The sequence below is a fragment of the Onychostruthus taczanowskii genome, unplaced genomic scaffold (genome assembly GCF_017590055.1).
Source record: "Onychostruthus taczanowskii isolate IOZ18803 unplaced genomic scaffold, ASM1759005v1 scaffold10, whole genome shotgun sequence".
Classification (NCBI taxonomy): domain Eukaryota; kingdom Metazoa; phylum Chordata; class Aves; order Passeriformes; family Passeridae; genus Onychostruthus; species Onychostruthus taczanowskii.
The window spans coordinates 17,558,068-17,577,944 of NW_024496526.1; the positions used below are offsets into that span (position 1 = coordinate 17,558,068).

A 19,877-nucleotide genomic window follows, 5' to 3' on the forward strand; every position below is an offset into this window, starting at 1 on the left:
CCCTGCCCCACAGCCCTCCCTCTCCCCTGGGTGTGCACAGGGCCCCGGCACCACTCTGCCTCTGACGTGGTGGATCAGCGCTGACAGCATCTGACAGGCTCAGTCTGCCAAAATATTGACTGGCCCGACAGATTTTCCCAGTTGACTCCTATTCCAGCTGTCTTCCTGATTTTCTCTCCCTCCTTCAGCGCAGCTAGCCCGCAGTCACCATCAGAAAAATGACACAGACGTTGTTTGGGCAGTCAGCTCGTATCAGGAGCATGAATTTCATCAAATTCTGTTTGCTGACATTCAATCACTTGTCACGGAGCAGGCAGCAGGCAGTCATATGTCACGGTCACATCCCATCGCCAGCCCTGTCACTCGCACGCCGCTGCCCCGCTCGTGTAAATGCTCACTTCCCTGCTGGATCTTTGCTCAGAGACTGCAGGGTGCCCGGGGGCTGCTGGCAGTGAGCAGCGGCCCTGCTCTTGCTCAGTACTGAGAGCATTCCGACGGCACCAGTCAGCCCAGTGTTCCAGAAACGAGAGCATTTTCCGGCAGGCTCCGGGAGCAGCGGAGCCACCGGGGAGGGGGGGGGAACCGTGTGTGGGGTGGGGACAGCAGGCCCTGCTGTCCCCGGTGTTAAAAAAAATAAATAAATAAATAAATGAGAATGGATGGAGCTGCTTGCTCTGAGCACGGTGTGTTACATCGGACCAGCCTGGGGCTCCTCCCGACTTACTGCCGGCCTGGGCCGTGAAGCATCGCCCAGGAGGGCCCAAATCCCAGCCCCCAAGCCCAGCCCCCCAAGCCCAGCCCTGCTGGCTGCGGGCTCCTCGCTGGCTGCAGGGAGCTGAGCTGGCGCTGCAGCCACAGCTGCTGCAGGTGTGATTGTCACCCACACACCCCACGAGGCTCTGCCTCCCGCCGCCCTGCCGTCAGCCCGCACCCGGCACGGCACAAACGGAGAAAAAGGATTTTCGGGCTGCGAGCCCCCGGCTGTCCGCACCGCACCCAGGGCCGGGCCGGCTGGGCAGGGCTCTCCGGGCCAAGCATCCCAGCGCTCTCATTTTTTCACTTTTTTTAACCCAGGAAAGCAGGAGAGGGCGCTGCGGCCCTCGGCTGAGCAAGCGCTGCTCTGCACGGAAGGCAAAAAGCCAGCCCGAGGTTCCAAAAGCCAGCCCAAGGTTCTAAAAGTCAGCCCAAGGTTCCAAAAGCCAGCCCGAGGTTCCAAAAGCCTGCCCGAGTTCCTAAAAGCCAGCCCAAGGTTCCAAAAGCCAGCCCAAGGTTCCAAAAGCCTCGGGGAGCCTTTCCACGGAAAGCTCTGGGAGCGGGCACAGGCGCTGATGGAATCGGAGCAGTTTGGGTTGGCAGGACCCCAAAGCCCCCCTCGTTCCACCCTCCCACACCTCTCCCGGTCCCGGGCTGCTCCAGCCCTGCCCAGCCACGTCCCAAGGGCCGTGTCACCCCCGAGCAGCTGCCAGAGGGAACAGACCCCCTGTATAAGTTGGGACAAGCAAAGCTCAGAACTTCCCCAGGCCAAGGAGCAAACAAACAAGTGTGAATGGCACAATGAGGGCTATGTCTGCTGGCACAATGCAGAATTGCCCCGTATTATTTTCACGTTGCCAATAAATAATTGCCTTTATGTGGAACAAGAAAAGTCAAAGCGATATTCAGTGCTGCTGGAGATGTAAAACTAATCCTTAAAAAGGCACTTATGGCTGCAGAAGGCCCTGTATAACTCCATCCTTACCTCCTCTCCCTTGCCAGCTGTTCTCAGCTTTCCCAGATGCTTTCTGGGATGACAAGTGCAAAGCTAAGTCCCAACTCCAGACAAATCTAGAGTAAAACAGTTTACAAAGATTGCCACCACTGCATGGTGCTTACACAAAGGTTTTTCAAAATGGAGAAGGGTAATATCCAGGTGAGACAAAAATAATGGATTAAAACTCACCTGGTTTTGGCAAAATAATCTTTAAAATTTTGCACCTAAACTTAGCATGAAAGTCAGGACACCTAAGAGAGTCTGACCTGGTGGCACAGGGACAATAGGTGTTCCTGTTAGCTGCACACAGGCACAGGGTGCCAGCTGAGCTGCAGCCCAGCCCCGGGCTGTGCCTCTGGAGGTGGCACTGGTCACCAGCCCCACTGCCCCAAAGCCACCCAGGCTGGCGGGGCAGGCAGCGTGGCCACAGCTGGCCCTGGCCTGGTGACACCTCAGCACCAGCTGGGACAGGCAGTGCTGGCAGAGGGGCACCACAGACAGACTGCAGAACAGAGCAGGGGTGGCCACAGCTGTCCCTTTGGTGCCCCTGCCCTGGCAGTGTCACAGTGCCACACTGCCAGCTCCTTACAGCACGGCAGGCAGCCTGGGCAGCCAGCCAGCTCCAGCCTTTCCTGCTCTCAACACGGTTATAAAGGCAGAGAGGAGAAAGGAGGATAACCTTAACATCCAGGGGGTGTGTATTTAGCAAACTGATTATTTATTTTCCTGCGCTATGGATGCCTCTGCCCCCGTCAAAGCCAAGATGTTAAATTTTCACAGTGTATTACAAATCATATACAAAAAGAAGAAAAGCAGTGACCTCGTGTTGTGTGAAGAGACACGTTTCGGGGGAGAAGATAAAACCGAGCCAGAGCAAAGGCTCGGCGCGTTAGGCACTCCCCCTCAGTTCACAAGTGCATCATGGACTCGAACTCGTCGATCCGCTGTTTGGTGTTTCCTTTACGGATCCTCCGGTAGGAGATTGTGTTGTACCTGGAATAGCTGTGTCTGGAGATGTCGTTCTTCTTCCCCAGGCCGGGCTGCTCCAGCAGCGGGGAGTTGCGGCCGGGGCTGCCCGCGGGCTCGCCGCCGGCCGGCTGCTGCGGGCGGGGCGCGCCGCCGCTCTCCTTCTGCATTTCGATCACCTGAACTTCGTCCTCTTCGGTGTCCTCCTCCTCCTCCTCCTCCTCCTCCTCCTCCTCCTCGGCCGCGTTCGGCCTGGGCTCGGCGCTGCCCGGCGGGGTCTCCGCGACCTCCGTGCCCGTCCCCGCTGTGCCACCCGGCCCTGCGCGACACGGGGACACGGGGACACGGCGGCTGCGGGCCCGCCACCGCCAGCTCCTGCCCCCGAACGGCCTGGGGACAGCTCCCAAAGTCACCCCTTGTCCCTTCTAGTGCCTCCCCCTTGTCCCTTCTAGTGCCTCCCTCCGTACTGCCACCGAGGGAAGGGAAGGGAAGGGAAGGGAAGGGAAGGGAAGGGAAGGGAAGGGAGCCATTCCGCATGCAGTGCCCAGCTGTGCCCCAGTGGGACGCGTCCCTCCCTCGGCAGCGGCCGCCCCTGCTGCCATGGCCCTCTCCCATTTGCCCTGTTTGGCACGTCTCTGCGGTTAATGATGCTTTAGTGTCGAAACAAATGGTCTATTCAAGGTTTTGCCTGTGGGGTCCGGAGTATTAATTAGACTAAATTGGTTGGGTACTAAAAAGCTGCCTGCAATTTGGAGATAAAGCGCCGTGGCTGCAGGGCGGGTGCAGGGGGCCCATGAGAGATCCTTTAATAGGTTTTATTGTGTGCTCCTAAAGCAGCACAGCTGGAATATGGATGTCAGCTCTGAGTGGGAAAGCCTCCACCACTATTCAGCTCCTCACAGCCTAGGCAGTTGCTATGAAATATTAATTTGGCCATGACAAATGTTCGGATATTTTTCCTTTTGTTAATGGAAGCAGGTTTTGCTTGCAGGGCACAGCCCATGGCTCATTTAGAGCCCACTTCAAAGCTGAGGGCAGAGCACCACCAGCAGCTCCTGGTGCAGCCACCCTTGAACCACCCCTGCCAAAGCCAAGGAGACAGGAGGAGCCTGGAGATGAGGAAAGGAATAATGCCTAGAGCCCCCCTTGGAGAGACACGGCTGTTCTCCTGCAGTAACACACCGTAAAATACTCCTCCTTTTGGAGACGTGGCTGCAGTTTGCATAGTGAAATAAATATGTTCATTTCTGTATATACTCAGTACATTTTTAGCTCATGGCCAGGGCAGTGACCCCCCTGCAGCCCCGCTCACCACAGGAGGTGCCTGAGGCTCCAGCCCTGGCTCCTGCTCATTTCCACCATTTTCACCCAGAAATGAGCAGAGCAAGACCCAGGAACAGCTGTTGAGGAGGGCAATTTTATGTGGATACCTGGGCACTGGGGGATTCAACACTTGGTGAGTCAGGCAGAAAAGGATTTGGGGTTTGTGGCCAGTGTCAGCCTCACGAGGTTCTCCTCTGAGCTTGGAGCAGAAGACAGAGACTCTCCCAGCCCCATGAGCTGTTGGGGACCTCCTGCCTGAAGACCCCACAACGCTTGGATGCCCCATGGCCAATGAGATCTGTGAAACTCTGGCAGGAGGAGATCAGCCGTGGTTTCTAAGGTGCAGCAACTCACAGGTGAGAAATGAGTCACTGCTCTCTGGAACAGAAGGGTCTGACCCAATTAAAAAAAATAATAACCACCTGCATGCATTGTCTCTTTGGTACACATCAGTGAAACCCCACATCATATGTCATTTTGCATTACCTGCCTCTGATCCCTGGCCATTGGTCCCTGCGTCCTGGATATCCGCTGGTCCCTGCTGTGGTGTGCCAGCGTTCTCCTCTCGCTTTTCTTTGGGAAACACAAAGCACAAGACATGGCCTGATGGAGCAATTAGCGGTGACAATCAGGTTTTAATGGCTGCAGATCGGCAGGTTTTCAGAGCAGATTTAGAATTGCTCATTTCTTTAGTTATGATCTTTTCATTGCCTTCCTCAAATGTGTCCCAGATTCTGAAATACTGTTACAGCTACCACGGATTAGGAATTTTCCCTAACACACAGCACATCCCGTTATTCATCAGGCTACAGATGAAGCAGAACTTTCCTCTCCCAACGCCCAGAGACAGGCAGCCCCGTACGATACCTTGGCATCGCTTCTCTCCAGCAAAATTCTCAGGAGCGATGTCCTCTGGCAATGAATTTCTGTTTTCCTCCAGATTTTCCTTTGCAGGTAGAGTGCCGGGGCTCATTTCCGCGTTGGCATACGGGACTGTCCCAAGAGATTTTGCAATTTCTTCGAGGCCGCCGATGACCTGGAGTGGGCCGTCCTCCGGGGGAAGGCTCCCGTTGCACGCCGGCATGGAGGCAGCTGCGGGCGCTTCTTCTGTCATGCTGAGGGCCGTGCCGGGCCGGGCCGTGCCGTGCCGGGCCCCGCTCCTGCCCCGGGGTGGGGAGCTGCTCCTCGCCCCTTGGCCCCGGGGTCCGCTCCCCTGCGCGAGTGGCCCTGGCGCGTCCCCTGTGCCCATCCGCTGTGCCCGGGGCTTGCCAGCCCAGTCAGCGCCTCCCTCGTCGCCGAGGCTCTGCCCGTTGCATAATTAAACGCACCATTATAATTTACATAAACAAACAATCTGAAGCAAGGAAGCTTTTGTGCTGGCCCGGAGAGCGGGGCTGCGGGCATGTCAGCCCCTCGGGAATAAACAGGAGTTTGTGCTCTGGGCACAATGGCTCTTTGTGTCCCCGCTGGCCACAGGGACAGCCATTGTTCTGACCCCTAATCCCCGCAGGGTGACCACCTTCCCCAGGGCCCGCCACCTAACCCGCTTAACATTCCCCATCGGGTTTGCGCCGGGAACCGCGCCAGGGATGGAGATCGCCAGGGATGGAGCTTGCCGTAGATGGAGCTCACCATGGATGGAGCTCACCATGGATGGAGCTCACCAGGGGTGGAGATCCCTGTGGATGGAGCTCGCCAGGGATGGAGGTCGCCAGGGATGGAAATCACCAGGGGTGGAGATCGCCAGGGATGGAGCTCACCAGGGATGGAGATCACTCTGGATGGAGCTCGCCATGGATGGAGCTCGCCAGGGATGGAGCTCACCATGGATGGAGCTCGCCAGGGATGGAGCTTGCCGTAGATGGAGCTCACCATGGATGGAGCTCACCGTGGATGGAGCTCACCAGAGATGGAGCTCGCCAGGGATGGAGCTCGCCAGGAATGGAGCTCACCAGGGGTGGAGCTCGCCAGGGATGGAGCTCACCAGGGATGGAGCTCACCATGGATGGAGCTCGCCGTGGATGGAGCTTGCCATAGATGGAGCTCACCATGGATGGAACTTGCCAGGAATGGAGCTCACCAGGGATGGAGCTCGCCAGGGATGGAGCTCACTGTGGATGAACCTCGCCATGCCCTGGGGCACAGTGGGAGCACTTTGCCCTGTGGGGAGCAGCCCCAGCAGTGGGACAGGCACAGGCCCTGCATACAGCACAGTGTCACGCTGTCCACCTGCGCCCAGCCACGCACCCTGGACAGCCAACACTGCTCAGAGGGGCCGTGGCTGCCCCTGGGGCCCTGGAAGTGTTCCAGACAAGGTTGGACAGGGCTTGGAGCACCCTGGGGTAGCGGAAGGTGTCCCTGCCATGGCAGGGGGTGGAACAGGGAGAGCTTTAAGGTCCCTCCCATCCCAAGACATTCCATGATTCTCTCAGTAACTCTCAGTCACACCGAAGGCTGGCAGGATCCAGAGGGAGCGTTTTGCAGAGGGAAGCTGGAGAATCACCCGAGCAGCCCTGGGGCATTTCTGACCGCAGCTGAACTCGTCTCAACCCTGGTGCCCAAAGCCAGGTTTACATAACAGTGTAATCTCCTGCTGTGAATGGCATTCTGTGTTTGTACAATACAGCATTTCTGGTATCTTTGGGCTTTAGGGTTTGGAAATCCTCTTGTCAAGTTCAGCCCCTGATTAGACATGAACCCAAACACCTTCCACTGCTTCTATTCATCTTTTGAGTTTGTGTCTTTAAATCAACAAGTTTTCATTATTGTTTTAAAATTAATTTGGTGTGATTGGTTTATAAAATCCATCCTTTGCTGGAAAATGTTGTCCAAGAAAAGTGAACGATAAAGTTTGAACGTGAGCTGACAATGAGCAGAGGTTGGTGCCCTCAGGAGGAAAGGCTGAGCACCCAGCAAGGTCTGGTGACTGGAGAGGAGAAGGCTCCTTCCCATTATCACAGAATCACAGAACCCTTTGGGCTGCAGGATTGCAGAAGGAAAAGACAGCTGTGTGTTCTTCCCACCACAGGCAGCTGCTTGTACACAGCTGGGCAAAACCACCTCTCAAGGGCAGGGAACAATTCCTTCTGCACAAACCCCACGGGGTGGATTTCTGCCTCTTCAAGCTTTTAAAAATTTTTTAAAAAAATTGGTCCAATCTGGCATGGCACAGCCACAGCTGGATATGACACCACTAACAGCTGGTCCGTGCCAGGAGCACCGGGGCTCACTCCTGGCTCTGAGTGTGGATAAATGTGAGTCCCCTTTGCCTCGAGGCGCTGGCAGGCCGGGCTCAGCTGCCCTGGACAAGCACTGTGCCACCTTCTGCTCTGAGCCTGGAGCTGCGTGTGACCAGCTGCTGCACCGGGGAACGGGGCCCCCAGCGTGGGGAGAGGAAGGGCAGGGTGGGGCTGCAGCCAGCAGTGCAGCAGAGCAGCAGGAGGGAGGCAGCAGCACCATCCCTGAGTGCAGGGAAGGATGGAGCCCAAAAGGCAGCAGCACCACCCCTGGGTGTGGGGCAGGATGGAGCCCAAAAGGCAGCAGCACCATCCCTGAGTGCAGGGCAGGATGGAATTGAAGAGGCAGCAGCACCATCTCTGACTGTGGGGCAGGATGGAGCCCAAAAGGCAGCAGCACCACCCCTGGGTGCGGGGCAGGATGGAATTGAGGAGGCAGCACCACCATCCCTGAGTGCAGGGCAGGATGGAGTCCAAGAGGCAGAACCACCCCTGACTGTGGGGCAGGATGGAGCCCAAAAGGCAGCAGCACCATCCCTGAGTGCAGGGCAGGATGGAGCCCAAAAGGCAGAACCATCCGTGACTGTGGGGCAGGATGGAATTGAGGAGGCAGCAGCACCACCCCTGACTGTGGGGCAGGATGGAGCCCAGGAGTCAGGACCTGGTGGGAGGGTCTGGGCAGTAGACAGCACTCAGCTGAGCAGTTAAGCCCCCTGAGAAGGTCAGGCTCTGTAGCATTCATCACATTAACGCAAATGTTCAGTTTAAAATCCAGTTGCATTCATCGAGGACCAGCTGCACTCTCCTCTGCAGTAAACTTGTGTTGTCCCCTCAGCCCCCGGGGGATAAGCAGAGAAAAGGTTCCATTGGCTGTTGGGAACTCTCCAACCCCTCCAACACCCCTGTGATCAGTGAGAACTCTGCTGCTGGAGGTCCAGAGCCCACGGAGGCCAGCCCCAGCCCCTGGTGTCACTGTCCCATGCTGCCTGTACACCCACCCTCCTCCTGCCCCTCACCCAGGAGGCAGAGCAGGATCCACCCAAAGTGCTCTCTGCAAGGAGAAACGCCTTTTTTAAAAGCTGTTGCAGTTGCTTTTCTTCCTGAGCACTTTGGCCTGTGAGCTCCCTCCTCCCCCCCAGGCTGGGGCACAGCAGGGCTCGGCGCTTGTCACCCACATCCTGTTTGTGACCGTGGCTGAGAACGTGTCACGCCGTCATCCTGCGGCACCCAGAGCGTGCTCTCACCCTGCTGGGAGGGCAACACTGCTTCAGGCTGAGCTCCTGGGCTGCCAGGCTCCTCCAGCCTTCCCACACTCACAGCAAGTGCCTGGATCCCAAACTGTGGCAAGTTAACCTTTCATACCTAAAGGAATCACACCTTTGGACCGTGGGGCTGCAATACTTCAGGGTCCCTTTCTCAGTGCTGGGGCTGTCCATTCCCTTCAGGCACTGCAATGACTCTCACCAGATGTTCTGGTTTTTCTGCCCCTGGTTGCTGTTGGACACCCCTGCATGTGCCTTTAACCGAACATTTTGGCCAAGTAGAACCAATCTCTAATTTATTTTTTCTCCTTTCAGAGGATGCTACTGGCAATGAAAAGTAGAACTCCTCTATTGTGAGACAGCAAATCAGGGGTGCAGCAGCACAGACAGGACATCACCTATGTACACACCATGGCAGCTCCTCCCCTGGCTGTCCCACAGCCCCCTGATTGTCCCCCAGCCCCCCTGACATCCCTCCATCTCCCCTGACTGTCCCCATCTCCCCTGACTATCCCCAGCTCCCTGACTGTCCCCAGCCCCCCTGACATCCCTCCATCTCCCCTGTGTCCCACAGCCCCCTGACTGTCCCCAGCTCCCTGACTGTCCCACAGCCCCCCTGACATCCCTCCATCTCCCCTGACTGTCCCCATCTCCCCTGACTGTCCCCCAGCTCCCCTGGCCATCCCAGAGCCCCCTGAGTGCCCTTTATCTTCCCCAGAGCTGTGCCATATTTCCAGCTACTTAATCCTTCCCACAGAAATTGCAGAGGCCAGGACTGACTCTTCTGTCTCAGCTGTGTTCATGAATCAGAGAGGTTTTGGGAGCAGGTTGTTTTTGTTTGGAGCTCCTCTGGCAGGGCAGCTGTTGGATTCAGCCTGAGGTCTCTGAGAAGCTCAGCAAACCCCAGCACTGCGGTACCTGAGGGTACAACTGCACAGGCTGCCCGGGCAACGGGCAGTGAGTCACACAAGGTCCTTGAATTATTTTTAAAATGCTTCCAGTTGTATTTGAAAAATATAATTAGGCTGCTCAGGCTGAACAGACAGCCTTTCCTGTGTACTGAGGGGGAGCGAAAAAACTCTCTTTTTCTTCACATCTGTGCCCGTGGTTATTAAACTCCATATTTTTTTCACCCGTGCTCTCAGTGATCCTTACTGCCTGAAGCCTCGGCTTCTGGGGAAATAAATGTGAGCAGGTGTGGCGTGCTGAGAGCAGCGGGACCAAGGGCAGCTCCTCAGCCCCGTGCACTGCTGGGCAGGGGGGTCCCTGGGTGTCACCACCCTGCCAGCACAGAGCAGAGCAGAGCAGTGCTGCTCCTCCCTGCAGCTCTGCCTTTCTTCCCTCTTGCCTAGGGAAGTCAGCTCTGCAGGACACACAGAGCTGCTCCGGGCAGGGTCACAGACACCCCTCAAGGCTCTGCAGAGGAGCCTGGGGACACGTGTGTGCTCAGGAGGGTCCTTGCCCCTCCACACGCCCTGGAATGGGACACTTGGCAAGACACGGGATATCAGCACCTGGCAGAGGCTGCAGCTGGTCAGGCCAAACCAGCACTGGGTCGTCACACCGTTTGTACAGCGGCTGCAAACCTGGCAGGGCAGCTTCATTCCAGAACACCCTGCCAGGCTCCCTCTGCCACACTCTCCAGGCTCCGTCCTCCTCCCAGCGGGACTCTGCAACTGGTTTTAGTCGAAGCACTCATTTTATTAAAGACCTTTGGAAGACACTGACTCCGGTAACAGGAAATAAATAGCTATCAATTTCGCATTCAATTAAAAACTGTTATTAACAGTAAAGTTCGCTGAGGAAGTTCTGCAAAGGTTCTTCACATTTTGGAGTCACTCATTTTTCACGTTAATGAAGAGGTCCGCAGCGTGCTCTGATTAAAAATGAAAATAATTAAGACCCCAGAGCCGTGTGATCTCATCAGAGCTGTTGTCTGGGGGAGCGCCCTGGTGCCACCGCGGTGAGCCCGGCATCCAGGGCGACACCGACATCACACCCGACTTTCTTCCTCTTCCACGGCCCGGTGAAAGCCCGGAATGAGTTTCAAAAGCCGCTTCCGGACGCTGGCTCTGCGGCTGTTCCTCGGGAGGGTGCCGAAGCTGCTGGAGAAGGCGCTGCCGTGGCCGAGCGGGGACGCGGGGCCGCTGCTGGCCAGGCTGACGCTGCGGTTCCTGCGCAGGGAGCCCCGAGCCCTGGGGAACTCATCGTCCGTGCTGCCCTGGCGGCTCAGGCTCTCCGCGGCCGAGTCCTCGAAGGCGCTGCCCTGGTAGAAGCTGTCCTCGCTGCCCAGCGTCGTGGAGCTCAGGCGGCTGCGGGAGCTGCTGTCGCTGGAGAAGCGCGGCTTGGAGGGCAGGAAAGGTCCCGGGGAGCCGCAGCCCGGGCCGGGCTCTGCCGGGCCCGGCAGAGCGCTGTCGGTCACCTCGCCTGGAAGCAGCAGCCGGAGAGCAGCGTTAGCCAGCCCTGCAGCGCTGGGGGACCGTGCCCAGCCCCTCGGCACAGGGAGCAGCCCCTTCCCACGAGGGCAGCTGCTCCGGCTGCTGCTGCCGGCACCCTGGGCAGTCCGCACAAAACCCAGCCCAGCCCCTTCCCCGGCAAAACCAAAGTAAGGATGGAAAACATTTCACCAGCCGCGCAAACTCGCGGCGCAGGAGTGATGCGAAGAGCCCCTGGTGTGCAGCGGCCAAGCAGCGGCCAGGTTCATCACCCTCGGCACGAAAGCGACCCCCGGGCAGCCCCGTGCCCTCCTCGGGAGGGAAAGGAAGCCGCTGCCCACTCCCCACGAGTGCTGCGGCCCCACACGTACCGTGCAGCAGGAGCCGCTCCCGGGCCAGCAGCGCCCGCAGCTCCCCCCACCGCTGGTGCAGCGCCTGCTGTGGGGACAAGGAACAGCTCTGTCACTGCCGGGGAACAAAACAGGCTGTAAAGGTGCGGCTCGGGGGTCCCAGAGGTCAGCAAGTCTCTTCCAGAAAACAGGAGTCGGCTCACGGCTCAGGTGCCAAAGCACTGCCAGCTGCGGTTTGGGAAAGGAGCAGCCTGGAGCCTGCCTGGGGAGCACGGGCCCACCCTCACCCAGCTGTGGCAGTGCCAGCGCTCTTCTGCAGCCCTGCCCAGCTCTGGAGAGCCCGCCAGGAGCAGGCAGCCCGCTCCTCCTCCCCGGGCTCACAGCGTGGGACTGGCACAGCCTGCCAGCCCTGCCGGCTCTGGGAGCACACCTGGAAATCCTGGGAGCCCCCAGCCATCCAACACCCAGCAACGTCTCCTTCCCTCTGCTGCAGGTCAGCTCTGGGGGAAATAAACCACTGCAGAGCTGATTGAAAATGCCAAAGGGGCGAGGCTGTGCCTGGGGACAGCCACAGGGGCACCTCCCCACCAGTCCAGAGGACTCTGTGCACGTGGACATTCCCACACCCAAACTGAGCAGCCTAAGCTCACCCGGGCACTCCTGGGATTGTGACCACATTTCTTCCCTATTCCTGGTTTATAATCACAATACCAGGGGCAGCAGGGCTGGGGTGGCTGGGGGTGCTGGCAGCAGGGTGTCAGCCCTGTCCCATGCCCCATCAGCAGAGAGCCACAGCAGCCCTCTCCATGTGGCAGTGGAACAACCTGTTAATCCTGTTACCTTGAGAGCCTGCAGCTTGCTCTCCAGCTCCATTTTCCTCAGGAGCAAGGCCCCGTTGACGGTCTCTAACCTGTGGGAAGGGTGATGCTGCCCTGAGCACAGAGGCTCTGCCCTGCCCAGCCCTTGGGATTTCTGCCCCTCAGGCTGTGCAGGGCTGTGGGGCCGCACTGCCTCAGGTGGGAATGGAAATCAGGCCAAAGCCCGTCCAAAGGAGAGACACCCACCTCAAGTAGTTCCCTGAAGACTTTATCAAGTCCACGATTTGCTTGTGACAAAAGCCCTCGGTGCTCACGCCGTTGATGCTGGTGAGGATGTCACCTGCCGGGGACACACAGAGTGGGCACCAGCAGCCCGTGCACACCCCCCTGCTCCGGGAGGATCGGGCTCCCAGGGCAGGAAAACCCACGGACAGTTACCAGGCTGGAGGCCGGAGAGGTGGGCAGGGCTCTCCTCCTGGACTCTGCAGACACAAGTGCACACCTCCAGGGAGAAATCACTCTGGTGTGAGAACCTAAGAGTCTGTTAATGCCAAAGGGACAGCGTTAGCAGCCCTGGAGCCATGAAAGCCATTTAAAATTCAGTACTCTTTCAGTGAGAAGGCTGTGATGGGCAGAGTACATTACATGCAAGTGAGATCAAAATGCTACGACCCAACAATTAAAAATGCATTTGTACAGCAGAAAACAGGAGACATCTGACAGGTGCCTCTACACTGGGTTTGTGGGGAAAAAAAACAAAAACAAAAAAAAAAAAAAAAAAAAAAAAACAAACAACAAAAACCCCTAGTTTTAAGCCTGCAGGGTCGTTCAGCATTAAAAACTCTGTGACTTCAACCAAGAATATGTCAGCATGGGTGGGAATGGCTTTCTGGAAAGATGTCTCATGTTCCCAGGGGAACATGACAGGGTGGGACTGGGGCTTTTCCAGGGATTGACTCCTATTCATTGGGAATACTATGTGGAGTCAGCTGCTGCTACCAGACAGCTCAGTTTGTGTGGGAACTGGAAAGACAGAAGATTTAAACTTACTTTTGCTCTTCTGGCCTCTGCAACTTGTCACCCACACACATCCCCACCCTCCTCGGAGTTCTTTTTATTCTTGAAGTACACATTTAACTGAACATTTGGTAACTCTAATTACTCTAAATCCCTCGTGTGGTTGTGGGTGCTGACATGAGTTCAGAAATTGCAAACTCCGGTGCCGCAGCCTGCCCGGATCCCACAGCAGCAGGAAACCTTTTCTGGTGACATGCAAATACCACATCTGCTTCCTGGAAACCTGCCACTGCCACTTCTGACCCAGACAGAGCCCACGCTGGGGTCCCAGATTTCTCAACAAAGGGATGGAGGCTGAGGAAGCTCAGAGCTCATCTGCCCAAATCCCCCCGTGTGGTCATTCCAGCCTTTTTAGCAGGAAAATTCGTGCCTAAACTGAGAGTGATGAGCGAAGCAGGAGCTCCCTGCAGATCTAGACCTCAAGTTTCACATCATCTTACTCTGCTTTGCCTGAATGTATCTCACAGTGACAGAACTGCAGCTTCAGACATCCTCAGTAGCTGAGGGAGGCTGCCTTCCTGCAGCCCCCACTTCCTGTGAGGTGCTCACGCTGAATGTATGCTCAGGAAGAAAACGTGCCAAGAACAATTATTTTTAATCAGAATGCCACATATAATGAAAATCTGCCCTGACAATTTAAACAAAAGCCCAATAATTGACTCAGTTATCCTCCCTTCTGAAAGCTCTCCTCTGTTCACGAGCTGAGTGCTGACCCGCTCATTAGTCACAGACCCGAATTGGGCAAAGTTAAGCTTTTCCTAATACACTAATTTCACAGAAAACACTTTTTCCCTTTGTGTGCAGAGAGAGGAAAGCACTTTGAAAGTGCCCTGCTGCTGGCAGGCAGATCCCTCTGCTCCCAGACTACATCCCTTTATTGCTGGGATCAGTTTTTAGCTTTACCCAGGATTTTAGCAGACCTGCTGATGAGGAGTTACCCTTCTCACAAAAACCCACAAACACAGAATCTCCCCCAGCAGTACTTCTGGTGACATTCTGGTTCTCCTGCCTGATGACTTACTGATTTCCACACCCAAGAGAATCTCCTCCTATATGATTAACTCCTGCCCCAAAAGTCATGCTTAGCAGGGATTTATGGGAAAATGTTGTACACTTCTTTGAAAAGTACATTTCTCTCTGTGCATATTAAAGGAGGTGGCAAAAAGCCAGCATAAGGTAATTTTTAAGAGAGTTTTCTGATCTCTCTTGTTTGAAAATATTCTCATATACAATCCTCCCAAAAATATTCACTTATGGAGGTAAGAAGGAACTTACCTCCATTGCCTCTTATTTACTAGTGCCTCTTATTTCTCCTATATTCAACACTCTGACTTGTGAGAAGGCCAGAAATTCTCATCTGTGACCTTCACTATGAAAAAATCTCCGGAGAAACATCCTTGTATGTGCCTTGTATGAGTGCTGTAAGCCCTTCAGAGCTCACAGCCCTTCACGGAGTTCACTTTGCTCTGCTCTGGCCTGCCTTCCCTGGGTGTGGGGATACGAACTTCAGACTCTGCACCGCGTTTTGTTTTTAAGGGAACAGCTTGTCATTCAGCTCTCACCTGGATTTCAAACCCAAAGGTCTCTTTATCTTCTTTCAGTATAGCAACGAGGTGCCTGCAGGAGGAGCACACACAATTCCAGGTGAGCGTGGGCTGCTGCGCCCTGCGGGCCCGCGTTTGCACCAGGGGTGTCACCACACTGTCCCTCATGGGGTGTCACCACACTGTCCCTCATGGGCCTGCAGGGTGTCACCACACTGTCCCTCCCCGGGCCATGGGGTGTCACCACGCCGTGGGGTGTCACCACACCGTCCCCCCTGTTCCTGCAGGGTGTCACCACGCCGTGGGGTGTCACCATATGGGGTGTCACCACACTGTCCCTGCTGTGCCTGCAGGGTGTCACCACACTGTCCCTCCTGTGTCACGGGGTGTCACCACACTGTCCCTGCTGTGCCTGCAGGATGTCACCACACTGTCCCTCCTGTGTCACGGGGGGTCACCACACTGTCCCTCCCTGTGCCTGCAGGGCGTCACCACACTGTCCCTCCCCGGGCCATGGGGTGTCACCACGCCGTGGGGTGTCACCACACCGTCCCCCCGTTCCTGCAGGGTGTCACCACACTGTCCCTCCCCTGGCCATGGGGTGTCACCACGCCGTGGGGTGTCACCACACCGTCCCCCCGTTCCTGCAGGGTGTCACCACGCCGTGGGGTGTCACCATGCCGTCCCTCCCGCGGTGCTGCCTGTTCCCAAGCCAAAGCTCACAACTGCACCTGCAGGTGCTGGTGCCACTCTCTGCCTTGCACCCCGATCCCCCCTGGGCTGCCACAGTTCCCAGGACATGCTTTCCATGCAGAATAAGCCAGAACAGTGACTCTGGAGTCACAGAATCATGGAATCATACCTCTGTGGCTTGGAGCAGTCGCCCAAGGAGCTGGATCTGGCCAAGGCGAGCTGTGACCAGAAACAGGAGAGGAAAGGCATCAGTAGGTTTGTGGTTCTTGGAAGCACACAGATAAAACCAGCAGTTTAAAGAAGAACTGAAAACAGCTGCTGGCATCCCACCAACACCTCTGCCTTGGTCAAAAGAGAGCTTGAGCTTTCTGAACAGGAGGAAAAGCATCTGGAGGTCAAATCCTCCTGTCAGATGCTGGTGGCAAGCTCAGAGCACAAATCACATCTCTGTTGTGCCAAGAGCTCATCTCACTTTAGTCCCTTTCCTCTAAAATTGTGTGGTGTTTATAAAGTGAACACCTGCCAGGAGAGGCACAAAGCACCCCCAAGGCAGGGGAGTGCACCCCCTGAGCCCTGCAGGGTCTGCACAGCATCTCCCAGCCAGACCCCTGCTTCAGGCCAGGGACACCTGGAGGGGTCTCTGGGAAGAGCCAGGTCAGCACCAAACGTGGGTTCTTCCCCTAAAAGGGAGCCATGAATGAGGAGTTCCACTCGCAGTGAGGTGTTTGTAGTCAGCAGAGCTGATGTCTCTTCAGCAGGATAAAATGGTGCCACAGCGTGACCTGCTGCAGAAACAGCCACTTCATGGAGGTGCACTTCCTTGCCGAGGGACAGGGGAGGACAGAGAGGCCGTGTGTGATCCCCCTGGGAGGGGATGGGAGGGCTGATAGCAGGGCCATGCCTGGGCGAGGGACCCCTACCCTGGGGATGGTCCCTGCAGTGCAGCCTTGGCCCTGATGTGGTCCAGCTCTGCCACTCCCAGTGCCAGTCCCAGTCCCGGTCCCAGTCCCAGTCCCGGTCCCAGTCCCAGTCCCGGTCCCAGTCCCAGTCCCGGTCCCAGTCCCAGTCCCGGTCCCAGTCCCAGTCCCGGTCCCAGTCCCAGTCCCGGTCCCAGTCCCAGTCCCGGTCCCAGTCCCAGTCCCGGTCCCAGTCCCAGTCCCGGTCCCAGTCCCAGTCCCGGTCCCAGTCCCAGTCCCGGTCCCAGTCCCAGTCCCGGTCCCAGTCCCAGTCCCGGTCCCAGTCCCAGTCCCGGTCCCAGTCCCAGTCCCGGTCCCAGTCCCAGTCCCGGTCCCAGTCCCAGTCCCGGTCCCAGTCCCAGTCCCGGTCCCAGTCCCAGTCCCGGTCCCAGTCCCAGTCCCGGTCCCAGTCCCAGTCCCGGTCCCAGTCCCAGTCCCAGTCCCAGTCCCAGTCCAGTCCCAGTCTCAGTCCCAGTCCAGTGCCAGTAGCAGTGCCAGTGCCAGTGCCAGTGCCCGTCCCAGTCCCAGTCCCAATCCCGGTCCCAGTCCCAGTCCCAGCCCCGGACCCAGTCTCAGTTCCAGTCCCAGTCTCAGTCCCAGTCCCGGTCCCACTCCCAGTCCCAGTCCCAGTCCCGGTCCCAGTCCCAGTCCCAGCCCCGGACCCAGTCTCAGTTCCAGTCCCAGTCTCAGTCCCAGTCCCGGTCCCACTCCCAGTCCCAGTCCCAGTCCCGGTCCCAGTCCCAGTCCCAGCCCCGGACCCAGTCTCAGTTCCAGTCCCAGTCTCAGTCCCAGTCCCGGTCCCACTCCCAGTCCCAGTCCCAGTCCCGGTCCCAGTCCCAGTCCCAGCCCCGGACCCAGTCTCAGTTCCAGTCCCAGTCTCAGTCCCAGTCCCGGTCCCACTCCCAGTCCCAGTCCCAGTCCCGGTCCCAGTCCCAGTCCCAGCCCCGGACCCAGTCTCAGTTCCAGTCCCAGTCTCAGTCCCAGTCCCGGTCCCACTCCCAGTCCCAGTCCCAGTCCCGGTCCCAGTCCCAGTCCCAGCCCCGGACCCAGTCTCAGTTCCAGTCCCAGTCTCAGTCCCAGTCCCGGTCCCACTCCCAGTCCCAGTCCCAGTCCCGGTCCCAGTCCCAGTCCCAGCCCCGGACCCAGTCTCAGTTCCAGTCCCAGTCTCAGTCCCAGTCCCGGTCCCACTCCCAGTCCCAGTCCCAGTCCCGGTCCCAGTCCCAGTCCCAGCCCCGGACCCAGTCTCAGTTCCAGTCCCAGTCTCAGTCCCAGTCCCAGTCCCAGTCCCAGTCCCAGTGCCAGTCCCAGTCCAGTCCTGGTCCTAATCCCAGTCCCAGTCCCAGTCCCAGTCGCGGTCCCACTCCCAGTCCTGCTCCCAGTCCCATCCACAGCAGCGCTGCCCCCCGAGGGCGGCTCTGGCCCCCAGCCCGTGCCGGCAGCCCCCCTCCCCCGGCTCCGGGTCGCCCTTGGCCCCTCGCACACGGGAAGGTTCAGCGCTGTTCAGGGCACAGCAGAGCCCGCAGAGCACAGACATCGCAGCGCGTAGTGCCCTTCTGCAGCCGGGCACAGCAGAGCCCGCAGAGCACAGACATCGCAGCGGGTTTTCTGGGTATCCTTTCAGATTATCGCTACCCACAGACACTTTCTGTTCGGGATTCTTTGTGTCAGACGAATATTCCAGAGCTGAACTGCTCAGCCGACGGCGGCCGGCCGCAGCAGCGCAGCCTGCGGGATTTGTGCTGCCCTGCGCTGCCCTGCGCTGCCCTGCAGCGGTACAGAAACACTCCCAGATCCGCACGGGAATGGCCCGCGGTGCCGCTGCTGGCAGCCCTGCAGGCGAGGGCAGCCAGGCCGAGATAAACGCACATTGGAAGGAGCGCCCAGACAGCACGCACCCTCCCTGGCTCCCAGCACGCCTGGAAAAGCAGAGTTCAGCCGGGGCCGGTCTCAGCTGCCTCTGCCCCTCACTGCCCGAGCATCCCTCGCTACTCGCAGAGCTTCCCACACCGCCAGCGCTGCCACCCCAAAACCAGCGCTGCCACCCCAAAACCAGCCCGACGGTCACCCCGCAGCAGCCCAGCCCAGGAGCTCGGGGAGCTCCGTGCTGGGCTGGGGCACAGCCCGTACCTGCCTGCGCCCGCGGGGCAGCGTGCCCACCGTGCTGGCCAAGTGCTGCATCCTCCTGCCGTCCGCGGGGCCGGGGCCGGGGCTGGGCTGCAGCAGCCGCCGCAGGGCCATGGCCGGGCAGGGAGCGCTGTGCCGGGGCCGGGGAGCGCCGGGGGCTCAGGGGAGCGCTGTGCCGGGGCTCAGGGTGAATGCTGTGCCGTCCCGGGGCTGGGGAGCGCTGTGCCGGGGCCGGGGAGCGCCGGGGGCTCAGGGGAGCGCTGTCCCGGGGCTGGGGAGCGCTGTGCCGGGGCTCAGGGTGAATGCTGTGCCCTCCCGGGGCTCAGGGTGAGCGCTGTCCCCGGGCTCAGGGTGAATGCTGTGCCCTCCCGGGGCTCAGGGTGAGCGCTGTCCCCGGGCTCAGGGTGAATGCTGTGCCGTCCCGGGGCCCAGGGTGAGCGCTCCCAGGGTGCGGGAGCGGAAGGGCCGCCACGTGATCCGTGGTTTAGGTGCGACTTACACAAATCCCTCCTAGCAGAGCCCCAGGCTCTCGGTGTGCCTTGTGCTCACACGGGAGTTAAGAATCGGGCTTGGCAGTTACGGAAATCTGATTAATTTTTCCGTTCCTGCACACAGTTCTCACCAGCTGCTGCTGCTCTGCCAGGATTTGTCCTCGCAGCCCTGCCTGCCTCGGGCACGCACCTGACCTCAACCTGTCCATACTCTGACTTGCTCGGCATCCCTGGCATCCCTCAGCTCACCTCTTGGCAAAGATGGGAGAGTAACACCGCCCTTGGCTAATGGTGTCAGTGCAGGAGCTCAGCTGCAGAGGGAAGCAGGAGCTGAAGGCCAGGAGCAGAGGCTGAAGGGTGGCAGAGCGAGGGCAGGGCAATGCCCTCAGCCAGCACTCGGGTCTGGTGTGGAACAAGGCACAGCAGCTCGGGGACACACAGCAAAGCCCGTGCAGAGTCTGCAGGACAGGGCGCAGGGGGCTGCTGTGGCAGAGCTGGGACAGGCATGGTGCCAAGGAGAGCCCTGGCCAGATGTCATCCCTGCACCTTTCCAGGATGGCCAGAGCTCCAGGAAGGTTTATGACTCTGAGGATGGGTGTCCATGGAGCAGGTGCCTGACATTTGCTGGTGCAGATGAGCTCTTAGTGCCAGGAAAGCATTGGGATGGAGCCTCCCCCACTCCAGGGGACCCCCTCGTTGCCCCGGATGGCTGAAGTGTCAGTACAAACCCATCCTAAAGGTTCATCCCTCAAAAACCCGGCACCTCACGGAAGAAACAGCCTGCCAGGAAACTTCTGGTCCTCCCACCTGGAGGAGGGCTGGTGGCTGGTCTGTGCCTGTGCCTCTCCTGGC

The 19,877-nt window shown here is 58.4% G+C and overlaps 2 protein-coding genes across 2 annotated transcripts; both read right to left on the reverse strand.

Moving 5' to 3' along the window:
• Window positions 1-2,447: 2,447 nt before the first annotated feature.
• Window positions 2,448-5,153, reverse strand: ERMN (ermin). Its single transcript, XM_041409255.1, has 3 exons — window positions 4,907-5,153; window positions 4,526-4,612; window positions 2,448-3,035 (listed from the first exon to the last, which is right to left on the reverse strand). The coding sequence occupies exons 1-3, from the start codon at window positions 5,151-5,153 to the stop codon at window positions 2,659-2,661; spliced, it is 711 nt and encodes a 236-aa protein (XP_041265189.1). The 3' UTR covers window positions 2,448-2,658.
• A 5,068-nt stretch (window positions 5,154-10,221) lies between these two features.
• Window positions 10,222-18,682, reverse strand: LOC121337316 (cytohesin 1 interacting protein). The gene is made up of 8 exons (XM_041407368.1): window positions 18,538-18,682; window positions 15,624-15,673; window positions 14,780-14,834; window positions 12,579-12,681; window positions 12,387-12,480; window positions 12,163-12,232; window positions 11,344-11,410; window positions 10,222-10,964 (listed from the first exon to the last, which is right to left on the reverse strand). The coding sequence occupies exons 1-8, from the start codon at window positions 18,646-18,648 to the stop codon at window positions 10,531-10,533; spliced, it is 984 nt and encodes a 327-aa protein (XP_041263302.1). The 5' UTR covers window positions 18,649-18,682; the 3' UTR covers window positions 10,222-10,530.
• Window positions 18,683-19,877: the final 1,195 nt, after the last annotated feature.

What these genes read in the sequence shown, in the direction of transcription:
- LOC121337316 (XM_041407368.1), bottom strand. Translation starts at nt 18,648, where the DNA reads ATGGCCCTGCGGCGGCTGCTGCAGCCCAGCCCCGGCCCCGGCCCCGCG. An exon ending in TCTTCAGGGAACTACTTGAG is followed by an intron (nt 12,233 to 12,386) that starts GTGGGTGTCTCT and finishes CCCTTCCCACAG; the next exon opens with GTTAGAGACCGTCAACGGGG. An exon ending in GGAGCGGCTCCTGCTGCACG is followed by an intron (nt 10,965 to 11,343) that starts GTACGTGTGGGG and finishes TGCTGCTTCCAG; the next exon opens with GCGAGGTGACCGACAGCGCT.
- ERMN (XM_041409255.1), bottom strand. Translation starts at nt 5,153, where the DNA reads ATGACAGAAGAAGCGCCCGCAGCTGCCTCCATGCCGGCGTGCAACGGG. An exon ending in TGGAGAGAAGCGATGCCAAG is followed by an intron (nt 4,613 to 4,906) that starts GTATCGTACGGG and finishes TGTTTCCCAAAG; the next exon opens with AAAAGCGAGAGGAGAACGCT. An exon ending in TGGCCAGGGATCAGAGGCAG is followed by an intron (nt 3,036 to 4,525) that starts GTAATGCAAAAT and finishes CGTGTCGCGCAG; the next exon opens with GGCCGGGTGGCACAGCGGGG.